This window comes from Equus przewalskii, chromosome 16 (assembly GCF_037783145.1).
Source record: "Equus przewalskii isolate Varuska chromosome 16, EquPr2, whole genome shotgun sequence".
Taxonomy (NCBI): Eukaryota; Metazoa; Chordata; class Mammalia; order Perissodactyla; family Equidae; genus Equus; species Equus przewalskii.
In genome coordinates, this window is record NC_091846.1 from 24570764 (window position 1) to 24587966 (window position 17203).

Below are 17203 nucleotides of genomic sequence, written 5' to 3' on the forward strand. Positions count from 1 at the left end.
TGCTTCATTGGGCTGACCTGTGGCATAGTGGTTAAGTATAGCATGCCCTGCTTCAGCAGCCCAGGTTCTCAGGTTCAGATCCCAGGCGCGGACCTACATCACTCATCAGCCATGCTGTGGCGGCAACCCACATATAAAGTGGAGGAAGATTGGCACATGTTAGCTCAGGGCTAATCTTCCTCAGCAAAAAAAAAAAAAAAAATGTTACCTCATTAAATGCCTATAAGCCTATGCTCTAGGAATCTTGATAGACATTTTACAGAGGAGGAAACTGAGCCTCAGGAAGAAGAAATCATTTGCCCCAAATCAAACAGTAAGTGTAGAATTTACCTTTAAACCTACTTTTGCCTCATTTCAACTCTTCAGTGCACTGAATTGCTTCTAAAAAATCTAGAAATTAGGAAGAGAGCCAATTTGAAGGGAGGACAGATTTAGTCATAGGCATTTGGCAGAGAAGCCAGTCTGAAATGCAGTCCAGACAAGAGGCTGGGCTGGAGGTCCAGTCTCACGGTCCTCACCTATAGCCGGTCTAAACGTGCCCCCTGCACCAGCCCAGGACAAGCATTGTCACAGCTGGCTGTGGCAGAGTTTAGTGGGCTCGCCTACAGACCACCGCGTGGATCATATGGAGAATTAACTCCTTGATAAGACAACCATTAGTGAGATACGCCAAATGCTTTACCACATCGCTTCAGAATGAGTAAGCATAGAACAGTTTAGTGGGACTAAATATTATGCAAATAAAAGGAACACACTCTTCACTAATAGAAAATGGTGAAGAAACGAATGAGAAAATTCCCTCATGCACGACTTTTCTTACTATTGTTCGCTTCAGCATATACTTTGAAGTCTGATTAATATCAGTGTTTGAAGGGAGGAATGAGAACATAACTATATTTTAACCAAACACTAATATATAGAAAATATTTTAATCCGTGGTGTATATTGTGATGGTCCCTGTGTCCTGGGGGAGGGGGAACTGCAGATTTGTGAGCAGATGCATATTCCTGGCCCATCCCTCCACTAGAAACACCATTACAAGCTCTTCCTTCAGTGAGTAAAAATGCTTTTTTCACAAAATGTTTCTGAGCACTGCTTTTCCAAGAACGGCTTATTACTGAAGCTAAAAGGGAAATCTAATTTCATTCACAGAGACAGACTTTGATGAATTATTTCCGGGGGCAAGCATATAAACCCTCTTGAAAAGAGCTAAAGGTCTGGCTTTTTCCTAAAGTTGTTCTTTGTTATTGTTTTCTTGCCGCATTTTCCTAATAACCCTTTGTATTCAAGCACTCTCTTAGTGGCTGATTTGTAGGTGCATTCTGATAAATCTCATCAGTGAAATGCCCTGGAATGGGAACAAAAAAAGATTTAAAGGCATAAATACCATATGCCAAAGAGAAAGGCAGCCAAAAAGAAAACACACCTCCATATTCACTTGCTTTTAAGGCCAAATACTATAAAGGGTAAAAATAAAATACTAGCAGGAATCTCGTAAACAGAATCATTAATTGTACTGTGCTAGAATTATCTAAGTGCAGCCTGTCAGCAGAGGCTATTTATTTGGAAAGAAGAAGTTAGAAAAAGTAGGGAGAAAAGAAAGAAAAGGAACTGGAGAGTGCAGGAGGATTGAGGAGAGAGGGCTTCTGAATTATTAATAGACCACATGACGTGTTCCTTCTGTTGACTTCATATACTCGCTGCCACCTGGAGACCAGTTTATTCTCTTTCACTTAGCTCCCACTGATATATTATTTTCATCTTAAAGAACAGGGCACCAGTGGCCTTAAAATGCTATAATGCATAAAACAAAATTGCAGCCTTGGGCTATGTTCCATTGTTCAGAGGCATCTCACCAGCTTTTTAAATTCAAAAATAATCATTCAGAACTATGGCAAGTATGAACCTTCTCCCTGTAAACAACAGTCGGGGACGACCTTGGGGAGCATGATCATATTCTTAGACGGGGAGCAATACAGGAAGTGTTGCCTGGACATTAAAAGCTCAGGATCTGGGAGCTGAGTCGCAACCTCAGATCTGTTAGTTGTTAGTCATGCAGCTTTGGACAAGTTACTTGTCCTCTTTGAGCCTCAGTTTACTTTTTGTGTGAAGTGACCTGTTATTTCACTGTGCTTGTATTTTTCTGTCTACTTTTGGTGCAAACCTTGTTTTTTATTCCAAATGATTATTGCTTAAATACTGTAACTGTATCACTTCAGAGATGCTGTCATAACAGACTTTTCGTTTTCGTCCCCTAGTGCCTCATTACATTCCATGTGAGGGGTAAACTTCCCCTGCCCTTGCATGAAAAGCTAGAAATTTCTGTGGCTTTTTAGTCCACTTTTAAGTCCTTGGGTCAAGTTCAAATGCAAACAACCTCAATTCAGAAACTAGAATATGGGATCCAACCAACGTATTATTCAAACATCACAATCTTTATTTATAGGAAAACAACCCCTCGCCCCTCTCCATACACACCCGAGTGTTTTTCTCATTCGTCCTTTTCTTGGGTTTTAACTTCTCAAAGGTTTTTGAGATCCCCTTGCTGGGGAATTCTCCAGACCAGGAAAGAGGTATCTCCTTCTAGGTGGTCACTTGTGACTCCATCCCTCACTCCTAGGAATCTTCCACTCACCTCTGGGTTCTTGCTGTTGAAATCTTTCCACTCCTGTAGGTGGCGCTATTGGATGGCATCTGAGTTATAACCATCTATAATAGGAAGTGCTTTTTCTTTTCATTTTAATTACTATCTAGCCAACTGGAGACCAGCCATATCCAGGTTTAGCTTTCTCAGGAGCAAGCCAAGCACCAGTCCTTGTGTCTTTAAACTTGAAGAAACATGTTTAGACTCTCCTATCATCCTTTGGAAGTCCTCCCTACTAGGTTGAGATGAAGGAAGTAACACCCCAAGACTTCATCCCCTTTGGGAGAGTGGGAACTGACAGACTTGCCACAACTTGCTCCAAAGAAATATCCTCACAAACCCCCTCCCTCTCTCCACTCTGATCACTTTTCATAGCCTTTCTCTGGCCAAGTAAGGGGGCCACCGAGTCATGAAACTGATTTTCAAAAACTGTAAATTCGACATGAGGTGATCTGACTGACCCTCATCCCATGACCTGATTCTCTTGTGATGGCACTTTGGTCAAACTCGAGATGTGAAGAGTCCAGCTCAGCACAATTTGAACTTGGACATATTAATATATTTTATGGCAAATTTTTACCCTCATAATTTTAGTCCTCCACATTTCCTAACTTATTTTTTTATATTTCCTTAAATTTTTTCTCCTTGAGAAAGAGGCCCATTTGGAGAACACATTTTTTACCTTTACCTTTTCTTTCTTTCTCCTTCTGTTGATTAACTTTGGTAACTTCCCCTCTTTTAATACATTAGAAAAATGTTACCAAGTGCCCTATCTTCTAGTCAGCACAGACTTCCTTTACGTGGAATTGAAGTTTAGCCTCTCTTTGAATAACTGGAGAGCTCATTGCTTTGTCAGGCAGCCCATTTCATTGTTGGCTTAACTTGTTAGGAAGTTCACTCTAAAATCTTGATGATTTAGTTATATAAATCCCCACTTCTTTATACTTCGCATCAAAAGAAAGCTTTGCGTTTGTCACTCTTGTGCTCAAATTCCCCAAATGGTGCCCGATCTCGTTGTGAATAAGGGCGACAGTCCTACCCAGCATTTAAGACCCTCAGTGATTAGGTCCTAGCAAGCCCTTTCATCCTGGTTTCATCTCCTCGTACATCCCAACATAAGCCCCATCTTCTTGCCCACCTCGATCACTTGCCATTCCTTGAGCTCTGATTTTGGTTTTCCATTTCTGCACTAACACCAGTGCCATTTCATCTCCAATTCATTTATCAAAATTCTACTTATCTTAGTCTTATGCCACTCATTTCCCTTTCACCTATCAAATCCTACAGATCTCAGAAGTCCAGCTCAGAATGCCTCCGTTCTGTGACTACCCCGACCAAAAATAACTTCTGACTTTGTATTCTTGCTGCAGAGCATACCACTCATACAACACTTTTCATGTTTTATCTCACACAGTAGGCATTTGTATCTGTTGTGGATTAATCTCCCCAGGAAGCAGACTCTGAGATAAAGATGTACATGCAGGAAGTATACTGGAAAGTGGTCTCAGGATCGACATTTGTGGAAGAATGAGGGAAGGAGAATTGGGCAGAGGAGGAATTGAATTGTGATGCTGTCCCAACAAAGGCCTTAGCTGTGCCTGCAGGGAGCCCTGAAGCTGGATTGTCCTTGCAGAGTTGTTCCAAATTGGAGCAAGGGAGTATGCTCTTATAACTCTTATTTATAGTCATTGGATATGGACTGTACCTGGGAGGGGCCATGATCTTGGCAAAATGGCCTTCTCTTATTTATAGTCATTGGATAGGGACTGTACCTGGGAGGGGCCATGATCTTGGCAAAATGGCCTTCTCCAGTCAAGGGAAGTCCTGAAAATGGACTCTGCTGGGAGCTTCCAACCCTCCCAGGAGCTGGGGAAACGAGAGTTCATTCCTGGATGGGGATCTGGGCAGCACGACACAGCATCTACTATAGTCCACCCTGTGCCACTCAGATTGATATGCTTCATAAAATAAGCTTTGGGAGCAGCTGCTCTGGGACTTGCTTGGTCTATTTTCCTGGAGGAAACATACAAAAGGAACATTACTGGGATTCACTAGAGCCCACACTGTTAGAGCTTGTCTTGAGATCGTAACTAATGCTCATCATTCCCCTTTGCTACCATCCATTCTGTTTTCCCCTCACCAGCACCCATCCTGGTCTAGGTGGCTTACCTGGTGAGATGACCAAGAGCCTCAACCCTCAAGGATTTGAGGCCCCAATCACCGTGTCCTCTTGGGCCATGGCTGCTGCACTTGTTCATATACATCAAAGTTGGACAAGGGAGTATCACAGGATGCCTAAGTTTATCACTTGCATGCCAAACATGGTCTTCCCTGCCACCTTCACTGTGTGAGTGCAGCCCTCAATATCCTCCAGATGATCAAGGTCAATTACCCCTTCCAGCCTAACTCCTCTCCTTCCTGATGATCTCTTGGCACGAGGAGACTGAAATGACTGGGCAACAGCTTTCAGTTTAATAGGACTCTTGATATGCCTCTTGTGGAAGCATTTCTCCTTTGGGAACCAAAACTTTTAAGCTTAGAGAGCCTGTATTCATAGAATTGAAAGTACAAATTCCCCAAGTGCATCACTCAGAATAGTGGTAAATGGTGCCACTCCAACTTGGTTCCTGTCTTGTAACTGAGTCTTCTACCTAGAAAGGACATAGCACCATGTAATGATCACTGATTTAAAGTGTACACTGTATCCTGGAGGATGTTGCCCCTTTTCAAACTAGTATATCAGCTGATCCTTCAACAACCCACACTAACTGCTTTATCTGGCTAGCAGCTCTGGGTAGTGTGATTTGTGGATCCTATGGTTATGTGCCCATCTCTTCACCTCCTTGTTGGAAAGTTGATCCCTTGATCTGATACAATGTTATGCGAGATCCTGTGTCAGTATCTTAAACACTATGTAAGACCAGTATGGTGATGCTGGCTGAGGCCTTGCAGGCAGGAGAAGCAGACCCAGATCCAGAATGGAAGGGGACTGATGTAGTCAATTTGTCACCAAGTGGTTGCTTGGTCTCCTTGAGGGATGATGCTGATGGAAGGACTAAGTTTTGGTCTCTGTTGCTGGCGTGTTGGACATTTGACAGCAGCAGTAGCTCAATCTTGGTGAGTAGAGCTTATGTTGTTGGACCATGAAGAGCTTCATCCCAACCATCATGGCAATTCTGTTCATGTGCCCTTTGTGCGAGCACTGGGCTGGCATTTACAGGGGCTAGCTGACATCAACCGGCCAAGTCATTTGGTTTACATATTTATTTAGTGCCTATTCTGTTGTGGGTGTTCCCTGGGAGGCATTACCATGTTATACAAAGGTCTTCACACTTCCTCCCTCTCACATAGTTCCATTCACATTCCTTTTCCTCAAAACTCTTTGTCCCCAGTCTGCCAATATTTCTCCTTCCAGTTTCTTGACCAACTAGTGAAGTCATTTTCCACTACCTGTGAATCCATACATATTCTAACCTTGTACAACTTCTTTTTCCACACATATGTATTATGAGATGCACCACCTGAAGCTCTGCTTACTTGAGAACATTTCCCTCACTGCTGTCTTTCAGAGCCACTCCTGAGTGAGTCTATAGTGAAGCCCCCTCCATTTTTTACTCACATCTACACATACAAAGCTGCCCACCCGTGTATTAAGCTTCCTCTTTTCCTCCTGGGGTTAGTTTTGATCCTCTGAGAAGCAGACACCAAGATGGGATTATACGTGCAAGAGATGTGTTGAGAAAAATGCTCAAGAGGAAGAAATGGGGAATAGGCAAGAGTTGGCTGGGAGAGCCATGAGACTGCAATACAGGGTTAACCCCTGTGGAGGCGAGAGGGAAGGGAGGAAGGCGGGGTAGGGAAGGTCTTAGACTGTAATGCACTTCTCAGAAAGTTTTTGCAAAGCTGAAAGACAGTCCTTGGGCAACGTCCTCCATCAGAAGAGTCCTCCATCTTCCAGGAATGAGCCTGCCTTAGTATCCCCACTGTGCTCAGCTACTAGCTTGGAGCAGCCAATGGGAAATATGGCCTTAGTATTAACACAGGGACAGATTTCAAGCATAGCAGCTGGGGCCTTCCATCAATTACACATCTTGCAGTTGGATATCTGAGAGGTACATTCTCATGGCTACCACACTCCTTCATTAGCTGATCATAAGAGACCTCTACTTGTGACATGTGCTGACATGAGTTGAGAGAGAAGCACTGGTACAACAGTAGGGGATGACACATGGGTCTGGACTGCTTATGCACCTCAATTGTGTCCCCTGGCCCTGCTTGTGCTTGATCCCAGAGGTGCTACCTCCATCTTATGATGGATTGATGGTGGGCCCACCCAATCTCATAACATGGTGAGTGTATGAGTTTCTTATTGCTGCTGTAAGAAGTCACCACAAATTGGTGGCTTAAAACAACACAAATTCATTATCTTACGTTTCTGTAGTTTGGAAATTAATAATGGGTCTCACTGGGCCGAAATCAAGGTGTTGGTCAAGGCTATGTTCCTTCGTGGGGGATCTAGGACAGAATCCATTTCCTTATTTTTTCCAGCTTCTAGAGGTTACCTTCATTCTTTGGCTTGTGGCCTCTTGCTCCATCTTCAAAGCCAGCAAAGGCAGGTCAAGTCCTTTTTGCATTGATTCACACTGACCTCTTCTTAGGTCAAATCTCCCTCTGCCTCATTCTTTTCCACTTTTATGGGTCTTTGTAAAAACATTGGGGCCACCTAGGTAATGCAACATAACCTTCCCACCTCAAATCTTTAACTTAACCGTATTTGCAAAGTCACTTTTACCACATAAGGTAACAGATTCACAGGTTCTAGGGATTAGCATACAGACATTATTCTGCCCACCACAGTGAGTATGACAGAACCCAGCTCCTGAGGGATCAGACTGGCTCCATGACCACTTATTGTCGCATAGTCAGGCATCCCATCTCTACCAGGGCCCAGTAGCTACCAGGAACAATTTTTTGAAAGGTTCATAATTGTCCCCTGCAGATGTCATGGTATTGCTCTAGGTGTCTACACTGTGATTCTTCCATTGGGACTTTCCAAAGGCTCCAAATGGCATCTTTTCCCACCACAGATGCTTCTAAGCCCATACGGTCTGCCAGGCCATATGGCCCAAGTGGCAGAGCTTCTTGCACCACAGCCTGAACCGTTTTGCACTGGGCGTCTCACAAAAATGGTGGTCTTTCACGTCATCCAATATATAAGTTGAAGCAGTATCTCCAAGTGACGCATATCCAGAACCCAAGAGACCTACCAGGAACTGTGCTTCCTTCTTTGGTGCGGGAGGTATAAGATGTAGTCATTTGTTCTTTAATTTTGAGGGGATTCCCCAGCCTATCCCAGACCACTGGACGCTTAAAGTTTCCCTAACGTGGCAAGTCCTTGAATCTTTATAGTATTTATCTCCTACCCTTGGGAGCACATATGTCCTATCAAGACCTCCAATGTTCTTGCCACTTCTTGCTCATCTGATCCAAGATTCACAAGACGTCATTGATATAGTGGACTGAGATATCCAGACAGGCTAGTTCCCTTTAGACTATATTGCGACAGAGAGTAGGAAAGTTAATTTAAGTTGAAGCAAGGCTGTAGATAGATACTGGTATCTGTTCCAGGTGGATGTAAACTGCTTCTGATGCTTTTTTCTGATAGGGATGGCCACCTCAATAGCTGAATACCACATACCTGAGTCTCTGCCCAGCAAAGATGCCACCCTGACCACAGTGGCTGCAACTGGGACTCCTACTTGGTTGAGTTTGATCATCCACTGTCATCCTCTAGGATCCATCTGGTTTTTGTGGAAGCCAGACTAGTGAATTAAAACTGGATTTGATGGGAACCACCTTCCCTGCATCTTTAGATCTTTAAAGGTGGTATGAATAGCTGCCATTTCCACTCTAGGCTGCTTTTTTTTTTTTTTTCAATTTTGGTATCTTGGCTGGGGAGTGGAAAGTTTCACCTTTTGGTTTTTCCCACTATTGTAGCTCTTACTTTACAGGCAAGTAACAAATGTGGGGGTTCTGCTGACTGCCAAGTATGTCCATTTCAATTATACATTTGGAGACCAGGGAAATGATGATGGAAAGATCCATGGACCTAGTGCACCCACTATGAGAAAGACCTAGGCTAGACTCCAGATCTCCAGGTTTCAATGTCAGCTTGGAACTTGCATCCAAAAGAACTCAAAATGCTTGAGTATTCCCCTTTCCCCAGTGCGCAGAGTACCTGAGTTAATTACCACATGTCCCTTTGGGAGAAGACCAAGGAAGTCATGATCATATACTCTTTCTATACTGCTATATGGCTTTTCCTTGTGGGGACCTAACTCCACCTTTCGGCAAGAGATTTGGGGTCTAAGAATTGGCTCAGGTCTGGAAACTGGGCAATGGATTGTCACTTTTGATTGGAATAGCTGTCCTCAGCCCCTCTAATTATCCATCCTTGATTTATTTTGGTTGAAAAGATGGAGCAATACCTTTGTTGGCTGCCCATCTATCTTGCCCATAATGACTCTGTTCTCTTAACTAACTCTATAGCTTTCTGAGGGTCATGTCCCTCTGGCTGCCACACTGACCTTGCTGCTCATTACAATAATTGTGCCCAACTTGTTACTGGTGGTTAAGCACTGCCACCAGGCTTCTATTAGATAGTGATCTCAGCGCCCCCATTGCTATTTGGCAGCTCAGTTCTATATTGTCATCTACTATTAGCCCTTAAGATCTATCCCCACTTCCTCTCCTGGTCTCCAAACCAATAGTGGGGGTTAAGTCATGACATAATCTGGCTGTGGAAGTGCCGAAGATATTAATAAAAGGAAGGAACTATTTCCCTAAGGAGGTGCACTCACCAGAATACAGGATTTGATGTTCTAGTTAGATCCTCAGGAGGTGGTGCTAATTGCTTCTAGGATGATTTTTGGGAACTTGGAGAAAACAATGGCCTACACTAAGTGAACTGGAAATATTAGAACTATTGTGGCAGACGGTGAAAAAAGGAATAAAAAAATTCCTAGAACAGGACTTGCTAGAATGAAAATGCTATGAAAGGCTAGAAAATGGGTGGCTATGTTCCACTGTTGGCCTCAAAGGACATTTGAAAACAATGAGGACTGTGCTGGTGAGTGTCACCAGCATTACAGAGAAGCTTGGGGGTGGCTTTTTCACACTCAGAGTAGCTTTTTTAAATAAATTTTTCCATGATTAAATAAAATAAGAGTTCTTTTTCGTTAAAAAATGTAGAAAAGCATAAAATTTGAGAGAAAAACACTGAAATTGCATCACCCTGAGGAAACATCAGTAACGTTTTTGGGATCATTCTTTCATGCGTTTCTCTATATATTTATATATACCTGGGTGTGATTTTACATTAGTTGAATACCATATCTCCTATCAGAATTATAGAGACTTTTCTTTTAAAAACAGTCTTATTTGCTCCCCCCTTCCTTCACCTACCCAATCCTTCCCACCTCCCCGCCTATTCCCTGTTCACCAAATGAATGTCAATAATGTGTTGTTTATTTATTCATAACTTTCCCCTGTTTTTGACACATATAATTCCCCTTTTTCTTTCTAATTTATTTTTTTTATAAAAATGGGATAATATTTCATAGAATTTTCCACTTGCTTCTTGCTTCTTTCCCTAAATCCATCGCGTAAATCTCCCCCAAGTTAACTATTATAATTCTAACTCATTCTTTATAATGGCTACAAGACATCCTAGAATGTGGAGACACCAACAACATTCAACAATTCTGTTACTGATAAGCATTCATATGGTTTCCAGTTATTGTTACTATGAAAAATCCTGCAATACAGAGCCTTGAACATATATCCTTAAGCACTGGTTGAATAGTTTATTCTAAAACTGTACCAGAGATTGACATAAAATGTCCTAGTCTCTTGTTTCTGCGAGCCACTCTGTCCCTCTTTTGATAATCAAGTCTCCATAGGCGTATTTTCAGAAGTTAGAATCTTTTAATCAGGCCTTCCAAAATAAAGCCATCCTCCACCCTGCTATCAAAGTTATTCTTATAAATTACAAGTCCAGTGATGTCACTTTTCTAGCTCCTAATTGCCTACAAGATAAAGGCCAAATTTCTCAGCATGCATTCAAAACCTTCTCTGGGGGAAGACTAACATGCGTGTCCAAACTCATTTCTGTTTAGCTACCGTTCTTCTCTTGCTCTAACCACCTGTATCCTACACTTGGCAACAGTGAGCAGCTTGCCCTTTCCCCAACCACAGTCTTTTGTCTCCCACCGTGTGCTTTTACACATTTTTAATTACCCAGTGATCTCTTCCCTGAAGCCTCTGCTAATAATGACAAGAGAAGTTATCATAATGTCTTTTGTGCTTCCAAAACTCTTGCTGGATGTTTTTTTGTTTCAATTAAAATTTTTATTTGGAATATTTTTATATTTACAGAAAAGTTGCAAAGATATTACAGAGAGTTCTTGTATACTCTTCACTGAGTTTCCCCTAATGTTACCATCCAATATCACCATGGCATATTAGAACTAAGAAACCAACATTGGCACATTCCAGAATTTGACTAAAATCCAAACTTGATTTGGATTTCCACTTTTTCAGTTTTTCCACTAATGTTCTTTTTCTCTTCCAGGATACAATGTTATACTTAGTCATCATGTGGCTGATGTTCAATTTTTTAAGTGCATTACATACATATATATATATATATATACATATTCCATGTATACTTATATGTACATATACATATATACACATTCCAGTTTTTTGGTTGTTTTGGTCAGGAGCATAAACTTGGTCCCTGTTTCTCCATCTTGGCTGGAAGTAAAGTCTAAGTTTAGTTTTACATAAAGCAAGAGCAAGGCATTTTCTTTTTGATTTAAAAAAAATATTTATCCTCATATTTCAAGGGAAATAATTTGTTCAAAAATAAAACAAAAATCTCTTTAAGTCAAAAAATGGATTCCCCTCTGGCAAAAGTCACTGCAGGGGAGGAAGAAATTTTCCTCTATCCTTTAGGTTCTTCTGGCTGGTCTAAAAATTAAACTGACATGAGACAGATTAATAGGAGAAAATCAAATTTAATTAATTTTGTACGTTCGGGAACCCCACAAACAAGAAAAGTTCAGAGATAGCAAGGTAAAGTGAGGTATTTATGTCATCTTGAGCCAAGAAATGGGATCAGGGCTTGAGGCTTCGGAGGGGAGGAGGGTAATTCACAGAATGATAAGAGGAGCAGATGTTCAGTAATTAGAAGCCTGCCCTATCATACAGATAGGTCATAAAAAGGCTATTTCTGGTAATTACTCCCTTTATAGGCAAGGCCCTTAGTTTAAATTCCTCAAGGGAAACGTGAAAGTTTCTCTGGGGCCCACAGTGTTTCCATTGCCTTCAGCCCAAAATACTCCACATGCCAAAGTAGCACATCTTGGGCCAGCTTACCCTGAACCCCATCATCACCAACATAGCTTAATTGTAATTTAAATAAAATAGTCTTGTGCAGGTACACAGAGGCCTACTGGAAAGCTGATAAAGCCATTGGTGTTAACAGATTCCACATATACCTGCAAGCCGTCACATCACTGGTTCCTTTCTCTTTTTATCCAAATCTCCCTCGTCTGCAAAAATGGATGGAGAGCTGCAAGTATGAGAAAATTTACTAAGAAATTCTTTCCTATCTGATTAAGTGGACTGTGAAAATAAAGTCGACCCATGTTGATTCACACTAGTCTATTGCCTTGGATTTCCAAGAATCACTAAGCACGGCTCATAGCCCTAACAAGCATTGCAAGAGAGGAAAATATGATAAAGCAAAGGTGAGAAAACAAACTAAGCCAAGCGTCAACTTAAAAAAAAATCTATTAATGGGGCTGGCCCCGTGGCCGAGTGGTTAAGTTCGCGCGCTCCGCTGCAGGCGGCCCAGTGTTTCGTCGGTTCGAATCCTGGGCGCGGACATGGCACTGCTCGTCAGACCACGCTGAGGCAGCGTCCCACATGCCACAACTAGAGGAACCCACAACGAAGAATACACAACTATGTACCGGGGGGCTTTGGGGAGAAAAAGGAAAAAATAAAATCCTTAAAAAAAAAAATCTATTAATGTTTTCTGCCACATTAAGAGGTTAAAGCAGAAAGCACTTATGCTCATCTCATAAAAACATATGATAAAAATCCACACCTATTCATGATAAAAATCATAGCAGAGATTAGAAGGAAACTTCTTTCACCGGATAAAAGGCACCTACCAAAACGTGACAACAAGCATTCTAATGGGGAATCATTGGAATGTTTGCCTTAAAAATTCTGAATCATGCATTTTATTTCCACTTCTATTCAACACTGTAATGCAGGTCCTAGTCAATAAAGTAAGACATGAAAAAAAAACCTCTATAAGCATTGAAATGAAAGAAGCAGAACTTAGTATGTGCAGTTGTCATGATTGCTTGCAAAGAAAAAGTCCCAAAATATCTACATTAAAATGATCAAAATTACCAAGAGTGTTGGACAGAAAATCAATATCTAAAAATCAACTTCATTACTACACCTTGGCAAGAAAGAACTAAGAGATGGAGTATTAAAAGTTACCGTTTACAAAAGAAAAAGCAAATTTGCTAGAATAAATATAATAAAAAATGTGCAACATGTTATGGATAAAATTATTAAACTTTTTTGAAAGATATTAAAGAAGGCCTAAACCAATAGGCAAACCTACTGTGTTTACTGATAAAGAGACTCAGAATCATAAGGATGTCAGCTTTCCCCAAATTATTGATCTATAGATTCAATATAATTCTAATCAAAACCCCAACTTTTTTCATGGAACATGACGAACCAACTTTTTAAATTTATGTGGAAAAGCAAAGAGTCAAACCAAGAGGACCTTAAAAAAGAACTAGGCAAAGAAGAGGGGAAGCAGGAGTTTGTCCTATATGATGTTAGAAGCTACAGTCACAAAGATGAATGGTATTGGCGCAAGAACAGGCAAGTGAAACAATGGAACGTAATCAAGAGCGAGAAATAGACCGCTCTGTGTGAGTGAGGGTAATCCTTGGTTATGCTGTAATGACTAATGCACCCTGAAATAGCTTTGCTTGCCACAACAAAGGTTTATTTCTCACCCATATCACCAATTGATGAAGGTCACAGGGCTCTCACTGGTGCTCTCCTGCAACTTAGAGATCTGGGCCGCTTCCATTTTGCAGCTTCACATCTTGGGTTCTTTGCGTCCAGCCACAGCATGAGAGAGAACATAAGCACGTGAAGACTCCTGTCTACTCTTGACCGCAGCGCACCACTCCTGCTCACATTCTCATTGTCAGAACTCAGGCACATGGTCTCAACACAAGCTCTAGGAAGGCTGGCAAATGTAGTTATTCTGTGTGCCCAGGAAGAGGAAATGGTCTGCTGAACCAGGATAGGCTCTGCCAAAGAGGGTGAAAACTTATACATGACAGAATTGGCATAGCAGATCCCCAGGGAAAGTACTAACGATTAATAAATGATGCTAAGAAGAAAAAAGGAAACTCAATTCCTTTACACTGCACACAAATAATTCATTTTCAAATGGATTAAAAACTTAAATGAGAAAAACAAAAAGAAATATAGGAGAATATCATTATGACCCAGGTTTGGGAAAGAGTCCTTAACACACAAAAAAGGACAAACCTAGAAGGAAATGATAGATAAAATACATCATAAAGAAAGAGAAAATACAAACGAACTGGTGGAAGATATTTTCAATACGTATAACTGACAAAGGATTAGTATCTAGATTATAGAAAGAAATCATACTAGTTGATTGTCCCAAAAATAATTGAATGTAATTAACTACTTCATTAGTAAGTCAGAAAATAAAATTAAAATCACAAGAAGATTCCATTTCACAATCATTAGATTGCAAAGTTAAAAAGTCAGACAGCATCAAGTGTTAGCAAGGAGAAGCTATAGGAAATCTTTTCCACTTCTGGTGAAAATATAACTTGATACAAAAGTTTGAGAAATAATTTGACATTATCCTATGAAATTAAAACTGTGCATACCCCCAAGAAGCAGCAGTTCCACTTGTAGACATCTTGCACATCTGAACTATCACTAGATACTTCCACACAGACAATAAATGTGAAAATGCAATGTTGAGTGAAAAAACAAGATATAGGAGAATAAATATCATATACCTTTTTTTTGGTGAGGAAGATTGGCCCTGAGCTAACATCTGATTGGCCTTGAGTTAACATCTGTTGCCAATCTCCCTCTTTTTGCTTCAGGAGGATTGTCTCTGAGCTGACATCTGTGCCAGTCTTTCTCTATTTTGTACGTGGGATGCTGCCACAGCATGGCTCGATGAGCACTCTGTAGGTCCGTGCCCAGGATCCGAACTGGCAAACCCCGGGCTGCTAAAGCAGAGTGCACAAACCTAACCACTATACCACTGTGTTGGCCCCTTGTATACTATTTTTATAGAGTTAAATCAAGCAAATCTAAAAATATTTTGTGTCCACAAGTAGAAGCATTCATACATGTGTTTAAGAATCCATACTCTAAAGAAAAGCAAGGGAATGAACAAAAGTGGAAAGTTATGGTAGTGGATACCTTTGGAGATGTGATGGGGGTTGGGGGGGAACAGAGTAGGGAGGAGCCCACAAGGAGCTTCAAGGACACTAGTACAGTTGGATTTCTTAAGTGGGATAATGGGTTCCCAGGCATTCATTTTATTATGTAACAAGCTAGTGTTTGCATAAATATTTCCTTATCCATCAAATATTTAATTTTTAAAATTAACACACGTACACACACGCACGGGAGAAGAAAGAAGTAAGTATTCTGCAAACTGACTCGCATTCAAGAGAACTGTTGATTTTACAATTGCTTAGGAGCAAGAAAGAATAAGGAGTCTATGTTCTCTTTTTAACACTTAATCTGTAGCAATAGCCTCTTTCCTTTTCACATTTTGTTTCCTTTTTACAATTATGTAGAAGCCCCTCCCAGTATAATTTATCTCATTTTCACTTTTTATTTAACATCAAAATCCTGTTTCTTCCTTTCCCAGTGGCCAGGTTTTATCTGCTCTTCCTAGAACCTCTCAGCAAGCTCAAATCCTGCAGAATCTTACTACAACATACCAGGTAATTTCTTCCTCATTTATCTTTCTATTGGTTTCATTTTGTGTAAGTATTGTGTGGCTTCTTCTCTCTTACAAGTTGTCTGACTTATATAACTGGTATAAACCTCTCTTTTTATAGCCTTCTCCCTCTTTCTATCATCACAAGATTTTGCTGGTTCCCAAATTCAAACCTGCTTCATTTGCTCCATTGGCTTTTCAGCCAATTGCATAATATACCTTGGGACTGAAAGTGTGTACTTATAAAAATGCTATGATAACAGAAATCCAATAGAATTTTGCTCATAAAACAATGTTTCTTAATCAAAGAATAAGCATCAAAAACACAAGGGAAAATTTATTAAAATTTTCATGCCTGGGACCCATCTCCCCAGCATGTAGAAAACTGACAAGAGTTACAAAAGGTCGTGGTAGGAAATTGAGGGCTCCGTGTTTGTTGGCTAGGGTTTTCCAAGAAGCAGACATCAAAACCAGGTTAAAGATGCAAGGGAGAGATTTATTAGAAGGAGTGCTTGTAAAGAATGAAGAGGAGGGAGCTGGAAACGGTAGGGAGCACTTTCAGACCATGATGCAGCTCTGACACCTGTGGAGAAAGGAACATTGTGCATAGAGAATCTGAGACTGCAGGGCAGTTCCAATGAAGGTTTGGCTAGACCAGTGGTGAGTCCTTAAGCCAAAGTCGCCTGTAAGAGGAAGCCCATATCTGTCAGGAACGGGTCTGCAATAATATGTGCACAGTGCTCAATTGTTGGCAGGCTGCAGCCCTGGGGCAGCACGGATTCAGCCTCTGGCGGATCAAGAGGGGCAGCAACTGAGAAGGTCAGTCAACCATGCCCCTCCCAACAGAAAAGCTGAGGGTGCCTTTTCATGGCCACCACACCATGGGCACAGGTAATACCAGCAGAGGAAGCATCAGAGATTTCAAGTTTAGCTCTTGTTCTGTCACTTCTTACGTATGTGATTTTAGACAAGTTAGCTATGGGCCTTAATTTCTTCATCCAAACAATGAAAATAATAACATCTGCCTAATCTACATCAAAGTGTAATTGTAATGATCAAAGGAAATGTGTGAAAGTGCATTGAAAAAGTGAAGTAAAATATTTAAAAAAGTAAATATTATTGGAAGGCATTACCCAATGTTCATAATCAGGTTAAAGAAAAGAAACACCAACATGATAATAATATGAAGGACACAGAATTTTTATTAAAGAAAATCAGCATTTAACCAACTTTCCTTCTAGACGAAATTTCGTTTCTCTTTTATACATCTGACATACACATCCCGTTTTACAAGTGGGTCATCGATATAGCCATTCACTCATTCATTCTCGTCTCACCAAATATTTATGGAGTACCTCGTATGTTCCAGCTCCTCTTTAGCAACTGGGGCTTCAGAGAAGAAGAAAACAAGCTCCTTGCAAAATATATGTTTATACTGCCAT

The 17203-nt window shown here is 40.9% G+C and overlaps 1 protein-coding gene across 1 annotated transcript in view; it reads left to right on the forward strand.

Annotated features, from left to right (window-relative positions):
* CPB2 (carboxypeptidase B2) overlaps positions 1–17203 on the forward strand; it is a 51513-nt gene that overhangs the window by 2143 nt on the left and 32167 nt on the right. Inside the window, exon 2 of the mRNA XM_008516938.2 lies at positions 15690–15765. Within this exon, the coding sequence (XP_008515160.1) occupies positions 15690–15765 (76 nt within the window). The remainder of the gene's footprint in view (positions 1–15689; positions 15766–17203) is intronic.